This window comes from Aedes albopictus, chromosome 1, assembly GCF_035046485.1.
Source record: "Aedes albopictus strain Foshan chromosome 1, AalbF5, whole genome shotgun sequence".
Classification (NCBI taxonomy): Eukaryota; Metazoa; Arthropoda; class Insecta; order Diptera; family Culicidae; genus Aedes; species Aedes albopictus.
This window is the reverse complement of record NC_085136.1, coordinates 202907906-202932479: the sequence shown is the minus strand read 5'-3', so window position 1 is coordinate 202932479 and position 24574 is coordinate 202907906. Positions and strand designations below refer to the sequence as shown.

The 24574-nt window shown below is 40.7% G+C and overlaps 2 protein-coding genes across 3 annotated transcripts; both read left to right on the top strand.

The window, feature by feature from the left end:
• The first annotated feature begins 163 nt into the window (after positions 1–163).
• LOC115263718 (DNA repair protein RAD50) lies at positions 164–23834 on the top strand. The gene is made up of 6 exons (XM_029866969.2): positions 164–389; positions 453–1234; positions 1301–2176; positions 8201–9467; positions 22743–23620; positions 23683–23834. The coding sequence occupies exons 1-6, from the start codon at positions 321–323 to the stop codon at positions 23741–23743; spliced, it is 3933 nt and encodes a 1310-aa protein (XP_029722829.1). The 5' UTR covers positions 164–320; the 3' UTR covers positions 23744–23834.
• On the top strand, positions 10588–13745 carry LOC109431695 (uncharacterized). 2 transcript variants are annotated; one of them, XM_062846137.1, is made up of 3 exons: positions 10588–10901; positions 10962–11034; positions 11093–13745. In XM_062846137.1, exon 3 carries the CDS (start codon positions 11333–11335, stop codon positions 13598–13600), a length of 2268 nt encoding a protein of 755 aa, XP_062702121.1. In that variant the 5' UTR covers positions 10588–10901; positions 10962–11034; positions 11093–11332; the 3' UTR covers positions 13601–13745. The 2 variants fall into 2 exon arrangements, with proteins under 2 accessions (XP_062702121.1, XP_062702120.1); XM_062846136.1 differs by having other exon boundaries at positions 10588–11034; positions 11093–11157; positions 11216–13745.
• Positions 23835–24574: the final 740 nt, after the last annotated feature.

Sequence of the window (24574 nt, the reverse complement as noted above, 5' to 3'; positions counted from 1 at the left end):
ATTCCGTGCTGGGTGAGAGAGAGGAACAAACTAATTTTGGGTAACAAATGTAATAGATAAATCTAATTTGGGGTATTTTTTTCAAAAATACGTAGTTTGGATTTTTCGTGTGTACTTTTGTTGTTGATTTTTTGTTTCGAACACAGTCGATGTGCTGCTTGAATTTAGCGTGTCAAGTTGCCGGGAAAAAACGGGAAAAAATACTTTCGTGCGGTGTCAGAAATTTTCAGACATTCTTGTTTCATTTATAATTTGCGTTTCGGTTGTTGATAATAGTTCTTATTTCAACCAGTGATAATCTTAATACTTCAGTGATAATCATGTCAACTATTTCTAAGCTGGAAATCCGAGGGATCCGAAGTTTCGGTGTCGAAAGTGGGGACGCTCAGGTGAGACACATTTCCCTGCCACAAAAAATAAGAATAACTAGTTCTAATTTTGTTCTTCAACAGAAAATCAAATTCCAATCTCCGCTAACGTTGATTGTCGGGCAGAATGGCTGTGGTAAAACTACCATCATCGAGTGTTTGAAATATGGCCTCACCGGTGAAGTACCGCCCGGTACCGACCGTGGCAAGGCGTTCGTTCACGATCCGAAAATTTTCAGTACCGTTGAAAGCATGGGTCAGGTCAAGCTGATGGTGACGGATTTTACCGGCAACCGTGTAACGGCCACACGTTCGATGAAGGTTTCGCAGAAGGGTAGAGGTCAGCAGCCGAAGTTTGAAACGCTCGACTCGGTCGTTACGATGGAGAATGTAACAACCGGCGAAAAAACGACTCTCACGCGACCTCGTGCAGCAGACATTAACAACGAAATGTGCGACGCGATGGGAGTTTCGAAAGCCATAATCAATAACGTGATCTTCTGCCATCAGGAAGATTCCAATTGGCCCCTGGAGGAACCGAAAGAATTGAAGAAAAAGTTCGATGCCATCTTCGGGACGACCGAGTACAACCGAGTGATCGAAAAACTGATCAAAATATCCAAGGAATACAATGACCGACAGAAGGAGAAAGCAGGAGATTTGAAGTTGCTGGAAAACATAAAAAGTCAAGCCGAACTGAAGCACCTGCAACATCAGAAGGTTGATAAGAGCAGACAAGATAAACTGGATGTGGTGGAGAGCCTGGAGAATTCGTTGAAGCCTATTCACAATCGGCTGGAGCAGATTGCTAAAATTGAGAGGGACTTCTCAAAGTTGAAGCAACAAGAAATCGAATTCAAATCAAAGTAAGTATAACTGTGCATTGTTGAAAAGCATTCACGTCAATTAATGTGTATAACGTTGTTTTTCAGAATCAGCACCAAGGAAGATCAGCAAAATCAAATAAGATCGAAAATTCAAAACCTCTTCAAAGGTTCACTCAACGAATTGGATATTGAAATCCGCAACTTCAAGCAATCCAAAAGTTCCAAACTTTCGGAGCTTCGGGACGCAGAGTCAGATCTAAGCTCCCGCAAAGCACAACAAAAAGTGCTGCAATCGAAAGTTCAAGACTTGGAATCACGCAGAATTCATCTCAACACGAAGCGAGGACAGGAGCAGGATTTATGCGGAGATCGAGCCATGAAGATGGTAGCTCTTTGCGAACGTTTGAAGCTGCCAACCAATGGAGATTTCGAAACGGCAGGACCCGATGTAGAACGTGCCCTGAAAGCAATTAAACACGGTATTCGATCTGAAGAAACTACAGTTCAAGCGATGTCAAAAAGTCACGACGAGGAAGACCAAAAAGCCCAGAAGGCAATCGACATACTGCGAGAAGAGAAAACCAAACTAGAGGCTGATTTCCGAATGAAGGGTCAAATGGTGGCGGATTTCGTTCGGGAAAAGGCCAAAACCCAGTCGGAAATTGCCGCTATTCAGCGTTCGGCCGAAACTTTGAAGAAAATTGTCAGCGAAATCGAAAAACTCGAAAAGGACTATGAGAGTCAGAAGGCAAATTCCAATGTCGACGGAATGAGGCGCCAGCTGGCAGAGAAGAAAGTGAAACGCGAAGAACTCCAAGCCAAGCTGGACAAGGTGGAAGAACAAATTTCGGCACTGGATGCCGTTGCAGCCAAAGCAACTGAATTGAGCCTCAAAGAGCAGCAGTTCAACACGAAGGAAGCGGAATTCAAACGGCTGCGGAACAAACATTCGGAGAACCTGAAGCGACTTTTTCCCAGCAGGTATGTATTACTACAGGAGGTGGCCAAAATGCTTGAGATAGACAAGTTTTTTTTTTCTCACTAAAAAGTTCAACATGCTGTAACTTTTCATAGAGTGCATCAAAAATTCTCAATTATATATTAGGTAGGTATATGTATCATTGGTAAAAATTTGAGCTCGATTGATTAATCTTTCGCGGAGCTAGAACAGGCCTGGTAGCGAGTCACTTTTTAGTGATTTGGTCACTATTTTCGAGTCGGTCACTAAAAAGTCACTATTTGCATGAAAAAGTCACTAGAGTAACTTTTTTCATTAAAATGGTCACTAAAGTCACTATTTTTGTATCACTCAATTTATATGTAAAATCATTAAAATTCTAAAGTGTGCCTTTGTTCCTAATTCTGCGCACCCTTTTTTGGAATGTTCCTTATTCTGCGCACAAATGTTCCTAATTCTGCGCACATGGGAAAAACTCTAAAAAGATAACATATTGTAATGAGAACATGATTCATAGATTAAATTCAATTGAATTCTTCATTTTCAACTTTTATACGACATTACGACCATATTGGAACTTTGCTTGCCCCCAACATTGATACTGCCTACTTTGATTATTAATCAATGGGAATTAATTTTAATCATAATACTCAAAAGGATTTTGTAGCATTAGCATTATCGAATACTACTACGTAAAGTTTTTTAGTTATCCGCATATGCACATATTAGTAAAATTTACTTACATTTCTAAAGGCATTATAAACTTTTTCGCCATGACAAGGTGACACAATCTTTGTTTGCAAACTGAGACTTCTTTCTTGTCTTACTCCAGGGTTTCCATTGTTTAAGAAAATTCCATGTAAACTCACATCATATATCGCATTTGACGAATGCTTACATGAATACATACAATTTCCCCCGAGGTTGATAGCCCTCCCCCTGGATATTCAATCTTGACGCGATGGGAGGGCTTAACCCATTAGCACTTTAGTGCCAGTTTATTCACCACCGCTTGGACTTTGAGCTAGATATATCTGGTTTACGAGTTGAGCGCAAGTGAAGGAATCGGCCGTAAGTGCTAATGGGAACCAAAGGAGTATCCGTTGTGCATTTATCACAAGTTCAAGACAAGTTATAATTCAGCTTGCATAGACCTAATCTTTGTATTCATTGAATTTTTTCAAATTTAACAATAATTGTTAAATTTAACGTAACGCAAGAGTGGGTAGGGGAGGTCTCTGCGTTACACTCATTATTTATCACTTGAAATCGAAAGTACACAGGACAGGGGACGCTAGGATAAGTTGATTTACAGCCTTACAGATTAGATTCATTACAATTAGAAAATTATGGACTGATTAGGTAAAGATAAAACTGTTGATTATAGGAATTTATATTTGTATTTCTTATTTTTATGGGTTTTGTGAATTTATAAAAGTTGACAAATAATCTTTATCATTTTTCAGTTGACTAAACTTTTTTGTTTTTATATCTTAGACGGTATTATTTCACTGATCAAAAAAAGCAGGAATTTAGTTAGGACTTAGGACGGTTGACAATGTAAAGGGTTACGATGGATATAATATTACTTTGGACTGAGATGATCACAGATATGCAGAAGACGACTAGCGAAATTAGGAACACAATTTGATACATTATTGACTATATTTTGACAAATAGGGTTTGACAAATTTCTTTACAATATCGAATGGAAGCTCAAAAAGTGTTATCTAACACTAATATGAGAATTATTTGGGGATGATGCTGGTGCTGTCAATGACTAACATCGGTTATTGACACTATTGGTAATCAGCTTGAAATAATTTTCAGAATGTATTATAAAATAATTGAGGATATTATCCGAATATTGTTTGGGGAAGCTGTCAGAAAAACTAGTTGCCCATATCGGCTAAAAATGCTAGCTCTGGTAGCTGTCTTCGAATAATTTTCAGAAATATCAAATGTTTAAAAATTAGCTACGACACATTTTTTTTCTTCTTGCTCTTTGTATATTTCTTAAGAATAGTACTCTGAAGGCGTTAACATAGACATAGACACCCTTTTTTATCTCTGAATGTTGTCCAGTGACCTCGGAGATTTTCGATTATTGAAATATTGTTCAATTATCAAATCATCTTTGGAGCTTCCATTCGATCAAAACACTAGTGCGATGGGAAACGTTAAAAACAGTATTTTTAAAAACTACTACGACCCAATGCTAATTACTACACACTTTGCTCAAGTTGACGACATCGTCTAGTCCATCGTGAGTATTGATCCTAGTAGGGGGAAAGTTGGGAAAGGGTCCAGGCTTTGCTATCAGCTGTCCTGCAGCTCCACCTGGTCACTCTTCAAAAAAAAAAAAAAAAAAATTTCCCCCGAGGTTGATAGCAAATGTTTAAAACAAGCGGTTAGTCCGTTCGAACTATCAGATCACAAATGCAAGAATCGTAAATTAGCCTTCGAAGTTTATAAACTAACTTGTTGAGACGTAATTACATTCACCGGATTGCAAGAAACATAGAATATCCTAGTTATAACTATGGTGGCATTTATATGATGTTTGTTTATTAATTCATTATTTGTTATAGTTATTTGTTCAATACTTAGTGTTGAAATGTCTGCGCAGAATTAGGACCACTATTTAATACTAGAGTCAGTCTAGTTAGAGTCTGGCGGACTGTCACTTTCGATCGGAGCCAATCGAGCATGACGTCACGGTGTAGCATTTATCGGTGAGGACACTATGACGTCATGCTCGATTGGCTCCGGTCGAAAGTGACAGTCCGCCAGACTCTAATTATAGGGACTCAATTTAATACCGGTTCCTAATTCTGCGCACCTAAGAAGAATAAGAAGATTAAGAAAGGAAGAAAAAAATTGTTTATTGCCGATTCTGATTCCTCGAAGACAACAGTACAGGATGCGCATGGAAAATCAGACATTCTTTTCATTATTTATGTCGCAAAATGTTTCAGCTCATGAGGCAACTTTTTAGCAGCTTCGCTAACGGACACAGATTTCAGGCAATTTCCAGTACTTGCAACACCATTTTATTTTTTTGCAATATAATGGTCGTTGATTTGAAAAAAATTTCTTCGCAAACTTTTTCATCACTATAGAGATAAGTGACATTTCAACACACGAACACTAGCGCAAATTTTTCCTCACACAAAAGTGCACGCCGATTGAAAGGCTATTCAGATTGCATATGCAAATATTACCCAATCGAATTGGGTAAAACGGGTAAATAATGATAAAACCAACGTCCGGGGCAAGAGTGCAAATATTTTCCTCGCAGTTTCACAACTACATCTACAAAAAAGGCACGCATACATTTGAACGTGATTACCTCTATTGAAACAATATTCAAAAAATATATTTGAAGCTAATATTGAACTAGCGTCCGTGATTTTGTGGTATATTCGCAAAAGTGCGCCGAATTAGGGACTGCACAGAATTAGGGCCAGTCACGGTACATCATTAACAAATGAAATGAAAAGTAGAGGCCCTAAATGTGAGCCTTGTGGAACACCAGATGTAGCATTGACGTGATTAGATATCTTTCCTTTAAACTGAACTGACAGTATTCTGTTTGACAAACATGATTCAATCCATGTCAAAAGTTCACTTGAAAATCCCGCGCGATGTAGTTTGAAAAGCAATAGTTTGATGTCAACCCTATCGAATGCTTTGGTAGTTTCCACGGTCCATAGCAGCAAAAGTGAAATTCACGAACTCAAGCAAACTAGTATTAAAGAAGCCTGACTATTTGTAATACCATTTTTGACCTGATTTAATATCTTTTTTATTTACAATGGCTTCGAATAACTTTGGAATGCATGAGACAATTGCAATTGATAATTTTTGATTTCGGAACGCTTACCGGATTTAAAGATTGGTATTAGAAACGATTGCTTCCATTGCGATGGAAATACACCACTAGAAAGAGAGTTATTGAAAAGCCAAAACAAGGGCTTAACAAAAGAGGTAGCGAGCTTCTTCAAAAGAAAAGAAGGTATTCCATCCGGCCCTGGTCCTTTTGAAGAATCAAACCCTTCTAATGCAGTTAAGATCTCTTGCACTGTGATACATCCCATATAATCTCCATATAAACGACCGCGGGGCAAGATTCAATTTTGAGCGTAGTTTTGGAGCATTTCAAAGTGATTGACTTTTTATTACAAGACCATCTCATAACTCATTCCAACCAAGCGGAATGAGTGCCTAAAATTATAATATACAGTGACCCCACAATTTATGAATCGGCAAAAATGACCACAGTTTATGGATCACTCATTTGATTAACATGGTGATTCATAAATAGTGTACAAAATTAAGGTGATTCATCGGTGTGGGGTCACTGTAAATTAAGCAATTTTTTTTGTAAAAACATTGATTTTCAAGTCGTCTAACGACCACTAAGATCGTAAACTTTTTTATTTTTCAAATAAATTCATTAAGTGTTTACTAGTAGCTCTTGTTTATTCAGTTTGGATATGGAGCTTATACGAATACCGTAAAATGCACACAAATGTGAATCATGCGGCGTAGCCGCATGGAGAATTGAGAAACAGAGGCCGATGCACCGTATTTGCATCGATTCGAATTCAAGGAAAACCGTAGATCCAATAGTATGCTAGGTATAATGCGAACAGAATTTTTATCTTTTTTCAAGCCCGGCGAGCGTTAGCGAGTGCGGACAGCAAGCGTTTCCCCGATATATAGCAAACGTAGTTGTTCGGCCAGCTATCTGGCCTTTCTATCATTCTGTGCTGCCGTTATAAGCATATATTATTCCATGTTCTGTATAATTATCACTATACATTAGCGTGGGTCATCGGAACCGTTTTCTCAGATCAAATATTGTTTGGTTCCGTTTCGGGTCCTGAGTTTCTGTGCAAAATTTGAGCATGATCGGTTGCGTATACACTTTGCGCATTGCAATTGAAAATTATATGGGAAATCATATTTTTTTGCATTTTTGTCATAAGTTGAAAAAGTTTGTCTGAAACTTTTTATCCGATACTGTAAAATGATAGCCTAGGATGTTATGAAAAACTTTGTTGAAGACCGCAAAGTGATCCGATGCTTGTAAAAATAGTTATAACCAACGAACCACATGCTTGTGTTTATGTTTTAGCATGTAAAGGAATAACAATAGCAACAAAATCATGCTGTTTCGGCAAGCAATGCCAACGCTAGAACTTTTTTCATAAGCATCAGATCACTTCGCGGTCTTCGACAAAGTTTTTCAGGACACCCTAGGCTATGTTTTCACTTTATCGGTTTCATGGTTTCAGAAAAATTCGAGCTTGTCATGGAAGAAATGCAAAAAAAGTGTGTTTTCCCATGTAAAATCCCATACAAACTACAAACGCGATGCGCAAAACGTAGCCATTACCGATCGTGCCCAAATTTTGCACACTTATTTGGGTCCTGAAATGGGATCAAAAAAGCTTTGATCTGATGGAATACCATTGAATTTTTCATTTTTCCATATAAATGATGACCCACTCTACTATACATGTCCATGTCACATTTGTAGACAACAGTTCCAACTTCCAAAAAGATTTGAGTAAAAATAATATATGTTGAACAAAAATTATTTGCTTGAATGTTTTTTTTTTGTTATAGATATAATTGGTAAAAGTAATGAAAAGGAAAGGATTAAGTAACACAATGACTCCTTTTTAATTCGGCCTTGCGTTTCCTTTGACATTTTGTTACCTTCGGCCTTTCGTAGTAGTTCCATGGAAACTCGTTTTCCCTAAAAAAGCTACTCGTAACTAGCTATTTCTAAATGTTGTACATACGTCTCTAATAATGAAATGGAATTGTTCTCAGTTGTAAGGTTATCCAAATCTCTGAATTGTTAATGTTGAGTTCTTTCTTTGAAATATTGTTATTGACTACAGAAAAAATAAAATGAATTGAATTGAATTAAACAAGTGTACCTAAGGTAGTTCTAAGGTTAATTTTTGTTGATGTGATTTTGATCTCTTATTGCAAAATTTTGTTCTAACTTCCCAATTATTTAATTTCAGAACTATTGATGCTAACTACAAACGCAACGTGCAAAATCTGTACGATGATCTCCAACGGCAAATCAAACAGCTGAACGAATCGATTCGTAAATCGCAAGCAACGGTTACGGAAATGGAAACAACACGTCGTTCCCAGAAACGAGAACTGGACCGCGCTGAGCGTGAGCTTACTGAAAATAAAGAAAAAATCTACACCGTTTGCCAGGGTAATCCGTTTGAGGAGGTCCTCGCCAAGCTGAAGGAAAAAATAAGCAAAAACAACCTTGAGCACGGGGAGCTCCGATCAGCAGAGGTTCTCTATAAAAAGTACATCTCTCGCATCGAGGACGACAAATGTTGCCCAGTATGTCACAAGGAAATGGGAGGCGCAGATGTGCAGGACATCAGTTCGGAATTGTCGGATGAAATCCGTCGACTGCCGGAAAAGATTGAGCTCCTTGAGCGAATGCTGAAAGCGGATCAGAAAAAATACGATCAGTTGCTGGCCCTGCAACCGTATTCAGAGCGTATCGAGAAACAAACGGAAGAAATACCAAAGCTGAAAGAACATCTGGAAGGAACTGAACGGAAACTTACGCAGGCATCCTCAGACCTTGAGGAGTGTCAAATGTCTATTCTCGAACCTAACTCAAGTGTTCAGTTGATCAACTCCATTCTCGGGGACATGAGCATCCTGGATGAATCCGTAAGAGACCTTGAACGAATGAAGAAGGGCATTGAAAGCTTGAAAGTCGAAGTGGCTGAGAAAACTCCTGAAGGAACAACTGCTTCCCTTGAAGATATCAAGCTTGAACGGGAAGCACTTCGTGGTGAACTCCGCAGCGAGCGTGTTTCCATTGAAACCATGCAAAACAAGATTGATGAAGAAACTGAACGTTTGAACAATCTTCATCAGAGGTATAATCAAATGAAGGAGAAGAAAATTCAGCTGCAGGAATCTGTTCAGTCGTTGGACCAGAAAAAGGCCAAAGAAATCGAGCTAGGCGAAAAGATCACCACCTGCCAGCGTGAAATGGACGAAACGGAACAAAAACTCGGACCAGTGAAGCAAAACCTATCGACGGAGGAAAAGGCTAAAGCCAAAGCAAAAGACGAGAACCGCGTGAAACTGAACAAAGCCCAAGCCGTACTAGAGGAGCTCAAACGAATGGATGCAGAACTTGGTCGTCTGGGTCGAGAATTGGATGCATTGGCTCGGCTTAATTTGGCAGAGGAGATCCAGAAAATGAAACACAAACTACAGGAAACAAATGAGGAAATGAAGAAGGTAAGTAGGCATCTAGGTGCTGCGAATAGAAACGGTTTTATTTTTCAAGCTAGCTAACACACACCAACACACTCCCGGCACACAGCTTGTAAACACGCACGAGCGTTCAATTTTCTTGCAAACACCTCTCTCAGCGCAGTTGTCAAACATGCCGTCGCGACGCTGTTCGGAAATGGTAAACATGATCAATCCACCATTATTCCAGTTTTGTTTTCGTGTGCAAAGTTTATTATTTTCCATTCGCGATGGAAATTTTGATGGATAGTTATTACAAAATTAGCTGAAAAGGGTTCAAAACAATGTTTATCCTTCTCCTCGCTTTCCAACGGATTGACAGCGGCAAATGGAGATATCGTGACTACAGTTTTGATTATATCCGCAGCACCTAGATAACAATACTCTTCAATCAAGCACACAGGTACAACAAGGTTTAACATAACCTCTATCTTCAATGTTTGGCTCCCAATGTTTGGCTCCCGCAGAGAGAGCATATTGAGCCAGTCCGCGATACTCAGGTAGGCATCGGTTTTCTACCGGTTTACTCTACTGGCCAGAGTTTCTCCAGTAGTTGATCCTTTCTACAAGAGTTTCTACTGAAATACCTGCATAGATTCTGAAGGTTCTTGCGGAATTCACATTAACTCCTAAACTACCAAGGGTCCAAAAAAAGTCGGAAGTCCAACTTTGACAAGGCATTTCTCGGCCGTTTTTCAACCGATTTCAAAACTTTTTTTTGCGATGGAACCGGACAGGTTTCAAGCTCATCGTCCATTTAAAAAAATATAAAATAGATGCGTCTACCCAAAGTTATTAAGCAAAAGGCACTTCCTAGTTTTTTTTTGAGAGCGCATTTTTTGCGTACATTGATCAATAAAACAAAATTTAAAGCGATGACATATGGTTTTTTCGATTCTAAATCATGCGTACAGCTGGAGTGAACATGTTTATGCAAAATGATTTATTTTTCAGTACACTGATAATTTACCTTACTCAAAAAACTGCTAAAATACCCTATTTTTCATAAAAATAAGCAATAAATTAAAATTCAAAGCGATGACATATAGTTTTTTTTGGTCTTAAATTGTTGGTAGGATTGTACTCGACATTTTTGATGAACAATAAAAATGTTCTAATTACACTTGTTGCGTACACTTTACGTGTTCCGCCGCACCTGACTGTGACCCTCATTGATCGCTGACCTGCCGTTCCGAATACTTTGCTCCCGACGGAGTGGAGATGACGTGACAGCCGAGAAATGTCAGCGATAGCAGCGAAGCGAAGTAAGAAGAAATCAAACGTCAGCAGATGACGAGCAGAAAATTAGATACGGTTGCAGTTATAGTTAGAAGAACCTAAGACTAGTTATTTTTTCCGTAAAAGTAGTGCACCTATATCTGTAATTACTAAATCTAATGTTAAACCTAAATCTTATTGGTGAGAAAAAGTGATCATGCTTATATGTACTTAAAATCTAATGAAACTATACCTACTTAGATTAGTGATCGTGGCATATTGGAAGGATGTTGCGCCGGCTTTATTGAATCTAAATGTTACTTAAACTCTAAAGGTAACTAACTCTATGAAAATTACATGCAACTTAAGACTAATGTTTGTTCCTAAACTAGCTATTTGTGCAAAATTTAAACCTATTACTCGATCGACCCGGCAAAAGAAAAGGAAACTTACAAACGTAAGTACACTACTAAAGATAACCTAAAACATAACCTAAAGATAAAATGTATTTGTAGGAAAATTTTATTCGCTGCACCAGTCAGCGTGCTAATAAACGAATAAAGATTTCGGAAAGTGTTTCCATCGTTGCATCTGCAACATTATAAAATTTTCGTTTTTCGGATCGATCGGAGATGCCCAGAAGAAGCCGACGACGGAATCGGGCGCCGGAAGAAAGCATTCTGCAGACGTGCCTGCTTTGCAACCTTCCGGACAGCAGCGAGATGGTGAGTTGCGATAAATGTGCTCAGTGGTTCCACTTCGAGTGTGTCGGAGTAAACGCGAATGTGGCCAACAGGTCATGGAGTTGCCCGGGTTGCTCTTCAGCTACAGATCCGGCTCCACGTCTGCCACAGTCATCGACCCCGTCAGCATCGAATCCAGGTGAGCCACATATTCAGTCAACTCTATCGCCACCGCCTGCCATGCCCATAACAGTTCCGCCAGTGCCACACCCGCGAACGCCAACCCCTCGCCCCCGTTCGACGCTAATGCAAAATCCGCCCCCGCCTACACCTCTTCCGCGTACCCCAATTCCACGAACAACGTCAGTGTCAGTTGCAGAGGTTCCAGAAGTGCGAATCGTTGATCAGGAGTTACCGGATGAAGTGACTATCGTGGAACGACTGCCAGCTGATCTTCGCCTCCAGTTTCTGGAACAGCAGGAAGCCATCGAGCAGCGATATTTGTTGCGTAGGTTCCAGCTGCTGCTAGACATGCCGATGAACGAGAATAGTGCGAATTTGCAAGGTCCCCGCGGAAATGTTCCGGCAAACCAAGTTCGTGATCTTCCTCCAATGTGCCATTCTTCGCCAGTTGGTGTCAATCAGTTGCCTCCACCGCCCACACCGAGGAATAGGAACGTTTCGCCATTTGTACCAATATCACATCCAGACAGATTTGATGACCCCTCGGTTATTCCGACATTGCTCAACGTTCGACTGGATGCTTCAACGATCCCTTTGCGGCAGGCCAATCAACAACCGAATTTCTCCGCTTCTCGTCCACCTCAGTCCGTTTTACGTCCTGTTGCTTCGTCGTTCGTTCCGCCTCCGAATCGTTCACGCTTCAACGCTCCCGAGTTTTCTCAAGCAAATGGTCATCAACGCAACCGAACTTCTGCGTTTGCCCCCTTCGAGAGCGATTCACATCCCGCGACATATAACCCGTCAGCTTTTCACGATGATCCAACTACAGCAGGAGGGACGGCGCTGTTGAACAGAAGTCAACTTGCGGCCCGTCATGCGGTTCCGAAGGAGTTACCCGTGTACACTGGCGAACCAGAGGAGTGGCCCCTATTCTATGCGTCTTTTGAGAACACGACACACCTGTGCGGGTTCACTGCGGAGGAAAACATGGTGCGTTTGCGTAAGTGCCTACAAGGGAAAGCACTGGAAGCGGTTAAATGTCAACTGTTGCATCCAAGCAACCTGGATCAAGTCATTGCTACCCTGAAGATGCTCTTCGGACGCCCAGAAATCATCGTGCATTCGCTGCTGCAAAAGATCAACGGCCTACCAGCTCCCAAAGCAGAACGTCTCGGAACTCTCGTGGACTTCGCGTTAGCTGTTCGCAACATGGAGGCCACGGTCAAAGCCTGTGAACTGGAAGAGCATCTATGCAACCTCACACTACTTCACAGTTTGTGTGAGCGGCTTCCTCCCATGATTCGCTTGAATTGGGCAACTCATCGTCAGTCTCTTCGTTCAGTGACATTGTCTGAATTCAGTGACTGGTTGTACAAGTTGGCAGAAGCAGCAAGCACCGTAACAATGCCGCAGTTTTCGAGCATTGTCGACAACAAACCTCGTCGGGGAAGAAAGGAGGATGGATTCTTGAATGCGCATACCGAAACAGCTCCGAAAACGAAGCAATTAGACATCAGTTCCGGGTGTCTCGTTTGTCAGGGTAGTTGTGCTACGGTAGACAAGTGTAAGCGGTTTTTGTCTTTCAGTCTTTCTGCTCGCTGGGACGCATTACGAGAGCACAAGCTGTGTCGTGGTTGCCTTACCACCCACCGAGGCCCTTGCAAGTCAGCGAAAGTATGTGGCAAAAGTGGATGCCAGTACAAGCACCATCGGTTGCTGCACAACGACGCTAAAAGCAAACCGGAAACATCATCGTCTGGCTCCCAGAGCCATGCCAAACAGCATCAACAAGCCGCTCCTACGGGGTCACAAGAAGTCGAATCGTGCAACACACATCGAGGGGGAAGCAAGTCCGTACTATTTCAGTATATTCCGATTGTGCTTTATAACAACGGGATTGAGCTGCGTACCCATGCATTTCTGGACAGTGGATCGTCCCTGACGCTGATGGAGGAAAGTTTGGCGAAGCAATTGGACCTGAACGGCGAGAAGAGCCCCCTGTGCCTGGTGGACTGCGGATACCTGCCGATATGAGAAGGATGCTACAATCGTTTCCCTCAACATCTCCGGCATACACGATGGCAGCAGTCTACATACTTTAAGGGAAGTCTACACGGTAAAGGAGTTGAAGCTACCGACACAATCGCTACCTTCTGAAGAACTGATGGACAAGTACTCACATCTGAGGGGTTTGCCAATTGAACCCTACTCCAACGTTCAGCCGAAGTTATTGATTGGCGTGAGTAACGCAAGGGTGATGCACGTGTTGGATGATCGCGAAGGGAAGCTTGATGAGCCTGTTGCAGTGAAGACGCGTCTCGGCTGGACAGTCTACGGCACGTATACGTCGGTGAAAGTTTCAGTTCCACGGCTCCTCCCTCACAGCTTCCACGTTTGCTCGCATTTCCACGGAACGGATGACAGTCAACACGAAGCAGTTAAAAATTACTTCGCCCTCGATAGTCTGGGAATCAGCGCCCCTCAAAATCAGCTTCTCTCCAAGGAAGATGAACGAGCTCTAGCGATGCTGCGTGAAGTCACAACTTTTCAAGACGGGAGATATCAGGCAGGCCTACTGTGGAAATACGATGACGTGCGTCTTCCCAGTAATCGATCCATGGCATTGAGACGCCATCGTTGTCTGACCAAGAGGATGGAGAGTGAGCCGCAGCTAGCTGAAACCTTGCGAGCAAAGATGAAGGACTACGAGCAGAAGGGGTACATTCGTAAATTGACACTGGAAGAGAGTCGTATGATTGGCGATCGCACTTGGTATTTACCGATTTTTCCGGTGTTCAACCCTAACAAACCGGGAAAGATCCGGATAGTCTTCGACGCAGCTGCTTCTTTCGGTTCTGTCTCCCTCAATTCCGTGTTGATGAAAGGACCGGATCAACTAAACGCTTTGCCGCCAGTTCTATACAAGTTTCGGGAGCGGTTGATCGGCCTCGGAGGCGACGTTGCCGAGATGTTTCATCAGATAAGAATGCGACCTGAAGACGAACACAGCCAGCGGATCTTGTGGTGTGCTAGCGATGATTCCACAGAGCCATGCGACTACGTGATGCAGGTAGTAACATTCGGCGCTACCTGTTCACCCAGTACAGCGTTGTACGTCCTGAATGAGAATGCGTCCAGATTCGAGAACCAGTTCCCCGTTGCTGTTGATGCTATCTGCCATCGTCACTACGTCGACGATATGTTGACTAGCGTTGACACAGAAGAGGAAGCGATCCAGTTAGCGAATGACGTTCGCTACATTCACCACCAGGGTGGATTCCACATGAGGAACTGGGTGTCAAACTCATCAGCAGTACTTGAGGCCCTCGGAGAGAATCCGAAGTCCGAAAAGTCTATGGAGATGAATGCGGAGCTCGCCATGGAAAAGGTGCTCGGCATGTGGTGGAACACGACGTCGGATGCCTTCAGTTACAAGCTCTGTACAGAGCGCAATCGAGAGCTTCTGTCCGGTGCCAAACACCCCACCAAGCGGGACGTACTTCGTACACTAATGGCTGTCTACGATCCCTTAGGACTTATCGCGCACTACCTAATGTATTTGAAGGTGCTGTTACAAGAGATCTGGAGAGCGAAGACCGGGTGGGACGATCCGATCGAAGAGAAGCATCTGGAGAAATGGATGACGTGGTTGCGCATACTTCCCGAGCTGGAGTCTGTCAAGATACATCGTTGTTATTTCCGACACGAGGCAGGAATCGACAAAGCTACCGTGGAGCTCCATACTTTCGTAGATGCCAGTGAAAGTGGCTTCGCGGCCGTGTCCTATTTCCGCTTTGAAGTGGATGGCTACGTCGAATGTGCCCTAATCGGAAGTAAAACAAGAGTGGCACCTCTCAAGTTCGTCTCCATTCCACGGCTGGAGTTGCAGGCAGCTGTCATCGGTACGCGTTTGGCACGGAACATTGCAGAAGGACATTCCATCAAGATTGATCGACGCTATTTTTGGACAGACGCTCGAGACGTCATGTGTTGGTTGCAGTCTGATCACCGACGTTATTCGCAGTTCGTGGCCTTTCGTGTTGGCGAAATTCTGGAGGCGACGCATATCACCGAGTGGAGATGGCTAGGCACAAAACATAACGTCGCAGATGATGGTACAAAGTGGAAGTTTAGACCTGATCTCAAGCCAACAAGCCGTTGGTTTACAGGTCCACCGTTTCTATGGAAGCCTAAGAGCGAATGGCCATCGTCAAATCTGAATTGTGATGAAACCACAAATGAACTTCGTGCGAACTATCTGTACCACATCGAAGGCAAGGTCCAAACAGTTCTGCAGGCTGAAAACTACTCGACCTGGCAACGATTACTACGTGTGACAGCCTACGTTTATCGTTTCATCGGTAACATCAGACGCGAACAAAAAAGGGAGCCAATGATCCTCGGACCGCTCACACAGGAAGAACTTTCTGCAGCGGAATCATTCCAGTTTCGGCAAGCTCAGGCAGACGTATACGGCGAAGAATTAGCAGTAATTTCAGCAGGAAGTCACCGACTAAAGAAGACAAATAGCCTTTTCAAGCTCAATCCGTTCATCGACGATCACGGAGTGATGCGCATTCACAGTCGTTTGGGAGAATGTGACTTTGTGGATGAGAGTGAACGGAATCCTATCGTACTTCCTCGAGATCATCCCGTTACCTATCTCGTCGTCGCCAGTGTGCATCAGCGTTATCAGCATCAGTGCCATGAAACCTGCGTAAACGAAGTTCGCCGAGAATTCTACATTCCACGAGTACGTAGAGTCTGTGACCGGGTTCGCCGTAGCTGCCAACAATGTAAGATCAACAGTGCGAGACCTGAACCACCAGCGATGGGATGCCTTCCCAAAGCACGAGTAGCGGCCTTCGTACGTCCGTTTTCATATGTCGGTGTAGACTTTTTTGGACCCTTTCTCGTCCTCATTGGTCGCCGCCATGAAAAACGCTGGGGTGTTATTGTCACCTGCCTGTCAACTCGGGCCATCCATCTGGAGTTGGCCGCTTCGCTGAATACAAGTTCCTGCATACTAGCTCTGAGGAACTGTTTTGCACGTCGTGGAACTCCGGTAGAGATACGAAGCGATCGTGGTACAAACTTCATTGGGGCGGATAAAGAACTCAAGGCTGCGGTGGCGGGGCTGGACCAGGATAAGCTGATGGCTGAATTCACTACTCCGACAACATCGTGGCGGTTCAACCCTCCAGCATCTCCTCATATGGGTGGCTGCTGGGAACGTCTAATCCAGTCGGTCAAGAAAGTCTTAGCTGCAATCAAACCCCAGCGAGTGCCCACGGAGGAAGTTCTACGGAGCTACCTCATTCAGGTCGAAAACATCGTCAACAGTCGTCCGCTGACACATGTTCCAGTAGATAACAGCTCGTCACCAGCGCTGACTCCTAACCACTTCTTGGTAGGATCGTCAAACGGATCAAAACCTCTCGTTCCATACGTAGATAGTCCAATAGCGGTTCAGCAGTCTTGGAAGGGGTCGGAAGCTATGGCAAATCGGTTCTGGCAGCGGTGGGTATCGGAGTACTTGCCAACGATCACTCGCCGCACTAAATGGTTCTACCCAGTCAAGCCAATCGCGGTAGGCGACGTGGTTGTCGTAGTGGATCCTGACCTACCAAGGAATCACTGGCCCAAAGGACGGATTGTATCGGTGAAGACCTCTTCGGATGGGCAAGTTCGTTCGGCAGTTGTACAGACTGCTTACGGATTCTACGACAGGCCTGCGACCAAGTTAGCTGTATTGGACGTAGGTGCAAACGAAAGTGAGCCGGACCAGGGTCCAACTACCGGGGGGGACTGTTGCGTACACTTTACGTGTTCCGCCGCACCTGACTGTGACCCTCATTGATCGCTGACCTGCCGTTCCGAATACTTTGCTCCCGACGGAGTGGAGATGACGTGACAGCCGAGAAATGTCAGCGATAGCAGCGAAGCGAAGTAAGAAGAAATCAAACGTCAGCAGATGACGAGCAGAAAATTAGATACGGTTGCAGTTATAGTTAGAAGAACCTAAGACTAGTTATTTTTTCCGTAAAAGTAGTGCACCTATATCTGTAATTACTAAATCTAATGTTAAACCTAAATCTTATTGGTGAGAAAAAGTGATCATGCTTATATGTACTTAAAATCTAATGAAACTATACCTACTTAGATTAGTGATCGTGGCATATTGGAAGGATGTTGCGCCGGCTTTATTGAATCTAAATGTTACTTAAACTCTAAAGGTAACTAACTCTATGAAAATTACATGCAACTTAAGACTAATGTTTGTTCCTAAACTAGCTATTTGTGCAAAATTTAAACCTATTACTCGATCGACCCGGCAAAAGAAAAGGAAACTTACAAACGTAAGTACACTACTAAAGATAACCTAAAACATAACCTAAAGATAAAATGTATTTGTAGGAAAATTTTATTCGCTGCACCAGTCAGCGTGCTAATAAACGAATTAAGATTTCGGAAAGTGTTTCCATCGTTGCATCTGCAACAACACTCTTATTTTGTTTTACCCGGAAAACTACGAAAATTCCATACTTTTTACACGAAGTAGTCAACAAAACTAAATTTAAAACGATAACATGTAGTTTTTTAGCCTTGAAATGTTTGTAGCAGTTTGGAGGACATAGTTGAAGAATAATAGTGATGTTTTCATTACACTCAAATTTTGATTCACTCAAAAATCAACGAAAGTACCACATTTTTAATAATGGCTTACAATGCAAAGTAGTTTTTTACCTTGAAATTATTCGTGAAAGCGTACTGGACGTTCTAATAGGGTCGTTTTCATGACACACTTAATTTATTTTACTCGAAAAGCTACAAAAATACCATAATGATCATACAAAACAGTCGATAAAATAAAATTTAAAGCCATAACATGTAGTTGTATTGCCTTAAATTTTCCGTTATAATGTTCTGGACCTGTATTTGATAAAATGTTGATGTTTACATTACACTAATATTTTGTTTTATAAAAAAAGTACGAAAATACCACAAAAAAGCGAATAAGCCAAAATTTAAAGCAATGATGTGTAGTTATTCAGCTTTGAATTTATCGTAGTAGTTTAGTGGATTTATTTGAACAATCCTAGTGATTTTTTATTACACTCATATTTTATTTCACTCGGAATACTAGAAAAATACCACATTTTTACCACAAAGTAGTCAACAAACAAAAATATAAAGGCAATGCATTCTGGTTTTTTGGCTTGCATTTTTTCGTGAAATGATGAACGTTGAACAATAATTCCGCCTTCATGACACTCTTAATTCATTTTACCAAACTTGTTTTTAAAATACCATAATTTTCTTACAAAACCGTAAATAAAACAAAATTTAAAGCAATAACATGTAGATGTTAGTCTTAAAATTTTCCGTTGGAATGTACTAGACATGTATTTGAATACATTTTGATGTTCACATCACATCCATGTTTCGTTTTACTAAAAAATCACGAATGTGCCATATTTTTCACACAAAATAGCCAATAACACAAAATTCAAAACAAACACATGCAGATTTCTATTACTGACTTTTTTGTACCAGTTTCAGGTTATCTACTACCTGAAAAAAAAAATACAAGGCAAACCAAAAATTCACCAGGGATTTTTTTTATTTGTTTTTATTTGAGTCCATTTGCGTCTCCAAAACATGCAGTAGCAATCACCAAAAACTAAACGGAAATCCCGTGAAAATGAAAAAAAGTTACGAGCTTTATTGGTTTCCAAAGCTAAGGTTAGGTTATGTGTCTTTATTAGAGAGTTTTCAGCCTTCTTTCATTCCTGTTCCTTGGGATTCCTTTTTAAATTCCTCTCGGAGATTCTTTCGTATTCCTATCGACGTTTTTACCCTAGATTCAAACAGTTCTTTCCGGAAAAGTTCCTGGAGAATATTGCAGGATTTCTGAAATCCAAATATTGTCTCCTGAAGGTTTTTATGAGAATCCTATAGATTTTCTTCCAGAGGTTTTCCCATATTTGCTGTCAGAGTCTCTCGTTGGATTTTTCCTCCTGCGTTTTGCCCAAACAAATTTTCGTGGAATTTATTCTCTTTTCTCCGGGAATATACATCAGATGTTGTCGTAGAGTTTCTCTTAGAGTTTCTCTCAGAATTTCTCTTGAAGGTTTTCCGCGATTTCTTCCGGCATTCATCTTGGTACTTCTCCATGAGATTTTTCCGGGATTTCTAAGGTTTTTACAGAAACTATTGCTGGGATTTCAACTGAGGCTCCTCCCGGGTTTTTAAGGTGTTTTTCACGAGTTTTCTGAAGGAATTGTTTCTGGGATTTCTCCCGAAGCTTTAAAAAATTTCAATGATTTTTTTCTGGAGTTTCTCCCCGGATTTCTACAGAAGTTATATCCGGGATATTTTATAAAGGTTCTTGCGAGAGTTTTTTTAAGTTTCACCTGAGATTACTCTCGGAGTTTGTGCTCTAGAAGCTGAAATACAGAGCTCCAAACTTAAGCATTTTGTATGAAAATCGGCCAATGCGTCCAGTACTGTACTTTTTTAGAAGTGTTTCTCGGAAAACCTCCTGCCTGAGATAACCTACAAAATTCATTGTTGTAAATAACGGGAGACATGTCACAATGAATCCACGTGATTTTTGCGAGAAATTATGCAATGAGGAATGCGAGAGAAACTTCGGAAGAAATTCTGAGAAGAACTGATAAATCTGGTAGGAAATATTTAGAAAATTCATGAAAGAACTCTGAAAATTTCTAAGAGAAATCCCGGGAGAAACTCCGGATGAAAACCAGCGAAGAAATTCAGGAAAAATATCAGAAAACTCTTTAGCAGAAATTCCAGAAGTAATTATCGGAAATCTCTAAAAATATCGGAAATCTCTAAAAATATCGAAAAACCACGGAAGGAACTATTAATGGCAGCAAATGAAAGAAAAACACTTTGCATGGGAACTAGGATGGAAACTTGAGAAAGCCGGAGAAAGCCAGAAAAAAAACTTCGAAAATGCTCCAGGAAAAACTAAGAGATTCCTGAAAAATATGATAATATTCTAAATAAGTCCTTGGAGAAATTTATCAAGCAATCGCTAGAGGAATTTCTGATGAAAACCCAAAGGAATAATACACGGAAACATTTCAAAGGTTTCCTAAAAGAATTCCTCGAGAAATAGAACCCCTAAATAAATTCCGAATGAATCCTTGATGTTTTTGAAAATATCCCTGAAAGAATCTCTGGAATATTTTTGAAAGATTTTCGAAAAGAACCCACGACAAAATATTTTGAGAGAATCTTTGAAAGATATCATAAAATATAAATGAACCTTTTGAAAAATTTCTGAAAATCAAATGTATATAGAAGAGTTTCTGATGCTGTGCTGTGATGAGTGCTCTGACAAACATATGAAATCCCATAAAATATTACAGATTGCAACGCAAAGAGTATCAGCATGATGGGAAAAGCCGTATGAAACATGTTAGGTTAATTTATTGTATCAAAACATGAAGAATTTTATAAAATTATAAATAACAAATTGAGCCAGTACTCCACCTGAGTGAAAATCTCAGTGCCTTTTGCTATCAAAAATAATTATCTGTGTAATTTTTTTTTCACGGTACATCAACATGTGACTATATGCTGCGCATAGTAAGTACTCTTCATTTGAGTTGTTTCTGATTTTTTATAAACAAATTTAGAAAACAACGAGTGTAATTGAAAGATCACTATTGTTTATCAACCAAGTCAAGTACTTTTTTACAAATAATTTCATGGCAAAAAAAAACTATAATGCATTGACTCCAATTTTTATTTGATGACTACTTTGTGTGCAAAATGTGGTATTTTCCTAGTATTTTGAGTGATATAAAATATGAGTGTAATAAAAACATCACTAAGGTTGTTCAAATGAATCCACTAAACTACTACAATATATTCAAAGTTGAAAAACTACATATCATTGCTTTAAATTTTGGCTTATTCGCTTTTTTTGTGGTATTTTCGTACTTTTTTTTTTACAAAACAAAATATTTGTGTAATGTAAACATCAACATTTTATCAAATACAGATTCAGTACATTGTAACGGAAAATTTAAGGCCATACAACTACATGTAATGGCTTTAAATTTTGTTTTATTGACTGTTTTGTATAAAAATTATAATATTTTTGTAGCTTTTCGAGTAAAATAAATTAAGTGTGTCATGAAAACGTCCCTATTACTCATCAAGAACGTCCAGCACGCTTTCACGAATAATTTCAAGGTAAAAAAACTACTTTGCATTGTAAGCCATTATTTTTGTTAAGCAATTTGCGTGAAAATTGTGGTACTTTCGTTGATTTTTGAGTGAATCAAAATTTGAGTGTAATGAAAACATCACTATTATTCTTCAACTATGTCCCCCAAACTGCTACAAACATTTCAAGGCTAAAAAAGTAGATGCTATCGTTTTAAATTTAGTTTTGTTGACTACTTCGTGTAAAAAGTATGGAATTTTCGTAGTTTTCCGGGTAAAACAAAATAAGAGTGTAATTAGAACATTTTTATTGTTCATCAAAAATGTCGAGTACAATCCTACGAACAATTTAAGACCAAAAAAAACTATATGTCATCGCTTTGAATTTTGATTTATTGCTTATTTTTATGAAAAATAGGGTATTTTAGCAGTTTTTTGAGTAAGGTAAATTATCAGTGTACTGAAAAATAAATAATTTTGCATAAACATGTTCACTCCAGCTGTACGCATGATTTAGAGTCGCCATATGTCATCGCTTTAAATTTTGTTTTATTGATCAATGTACGCAAAAAATGCGCTCTCAAAAAAAAACTAGGAAGTGCCTTTTGCTTAATAACTTTGGGTAGACGCATCTATTTTATATTTTTTTAAATGGACGATGATCTTGAAACCTGTCCGGTTCCATCGCAAAAAAAAGGTTTGAAATCGGTTGAAAAACGGCCGAGAAATGCCTTGTCAAAGTTGGACTTCCGACTTTTTTTGGACCCTTGGTAGTTCGCGGGAGTTTTTACCCCCTCGGTAGTTTAAGTGTTAAAATATTCCTTCCGATGTCGCTCCCGTGATGTTCCTCAGAGTTTTTCAGGATTTATCCTGGATTTCCCAAGATTTTTCAGAGTTTCTTTTTGAATTTTCTTCAGGAGTTTTTCGAATACATCAATAACCTTGTTTCGTCTTTGTTTCGTTATTTCAGTTGATCGCTGGTATCGATGAGAAAGCTTCGCAAATTGATTCGCTCAAGAAAGAGGTCATGAATCAAGACATGATCGAGCGAGACTATCTGGACAATCGTGATTTGATGAAGTTGAAAGATGAAACAGACACGCTGAAGCAAAATTTAGACGCGTTAATGCAGAGCATCGGCGACATGGATGCACCGAACGTTGCCCAGGAGCGGAACAAGCTACTTGAACAACGAGATACCATCCAAGCTAAAAAAAGCCAAACGACCGGACAGATTGCCGAATTGGAGAACCAAAGCAAGGCGCTGAAGAAGGAGCTGGATCGACCGGAATTCAAAAATGCCGTGAAAAATTACCTCAAAACCTATAGCGAATCAGTGGTACTAAAGAAGATAATAAGCGACATTCTCAAGTACCGGAATGCGCTCGAGTGGGCACTCATGAAATATCACGCGGAAAAGATGGAGCAAATCAACCGTTCCATCTATTCTTTGTGGAGAGATATCTATCGAGGCAATGATATCGACTACATTCGCATCAAGACTGAGGATGAATCGAAGCCCGATAGAGTTACCGATAAACGCCGACAGTACCATTACAGGGTAGTCCAAGCCAAAAACGACGTGGAGATCGACATGCGTGGGCGTTGCAGTGCCGGCCAAAAAGTGTTGGCATCTTTGATAATCCGCATGGCACTGGCCGAGACGTTCAGCAATAACTGCGGAGTAATGGCTTTGGACGAACCAACCACCAATTTGGACCGGGAGAACATTGCTTCGCTGTGCGAAAGTTTGCGCAGAATTGTCACGGAGAGGGAGAATGGAAACTTTCTACTGGTCATCATTACTCACGATGAGGATTTTGTAACTAAGCTTGAGAAGTTCGATACGTAAGCTTATCTACTGTTATCTACTGTTTTTCTTTAGCTCATAATGATTATTTTACTTTCAGGTATTACCGGGTTTCTCGCGACCACGATGGTAAGTCTATCATTAAAGAAGAACAGCTTTGAAACGTTCACTCATAAATCTGTTTCGCAAATTGTTTTCGTTACCCAGTGAATTCATTCCAATAAAACATAAGCTTTTATAAATGCCATTTTAGTCATTATGTTTAAATAATTTGAAAGAACCTTTCTTATATGGGTTGGCCTGTAACAAAAATTTATGATAAAAGGTCTAAGGCAGTGTTTCTCAAACTATGGGTCGCGGGCTGAAATTTGGTGGGTCGCGCGCGAAAGCTTGAGCGATACTCTATAAATGCCTTGCTTAACTTATGTCTTACTGTAAGAATATTTTGAAATTTGCAAGTACTCTCTTATGAAATTGGCAGAGATATTTCAAAGAATAAGATTTCTTCATAATTAAATTCAATTTTTGTATTATGAGTCTTCGTCCGGCGAATATTGGTAGACGTATTGCCTAGTGAAAAGACAACGCAGATGGGCGAAAGCCAGGGGATGCGTTGATAATAGCAGAATAGCAGAATGAGTCTTCGTCCGGCGAATATTGATCATTGAAGCTCAGTGAACGCTTTTGGGTGTTAGGTTAACAGCCAGATAGTCCACATGTCACAAAGGCTATTCTGCATCTGCAGTTTTTGATTTTTGCGATGTGGCAATAACGTGGAAAATGTTTTCGTATAGTCTGTGTTTGTGTTCTTAAGTTTCGGCGCTCTTCAGGGCAGTTTGTGGCAATGCGACAATTTTTTTGGTAATGTTGTGAACGAGCATTCGTGAACCCCATGATCGGCTCGGCTCGTGTCTATCACGACGATGGATAGACGACGACCGCCGCCGCCGCCGACGACGACGATGACGAACATACAGCAGAACAGAACGCCA

Excerpts from the sequence above, each read along its gene's own strand:
- LOC115263718 (XM_029866969.2), top strand. The coding sequence starts at position 321 with ATGTCAACTATTTCTAAGCTGGAAATCCGAGGGATCCGAAGTTTCGGT. Across the intron at positions 390-452 it reads TCGAAAGTGGGGACGCTCAG|AAAATCAAATTCCAATCTCC; the intron begins GTGAGACACATT and ends GTTCTTCAACAG. Across the intron at positions 9,468-22,742 it reads CAAATGAGGAAATGAAGAAG|TTGATCGCTGGTATCGATGA; the intron begins GTAAGTAGGCAT and ends TCGTTATTTCAG.
- LOC109431695 (XM_062846137.1), top strand. The coding sequence starts at position 11,333 with ATGCCCAGAAGAAGCCGACGACGGAATCGGGCGCCGGAAGAAAGCATT.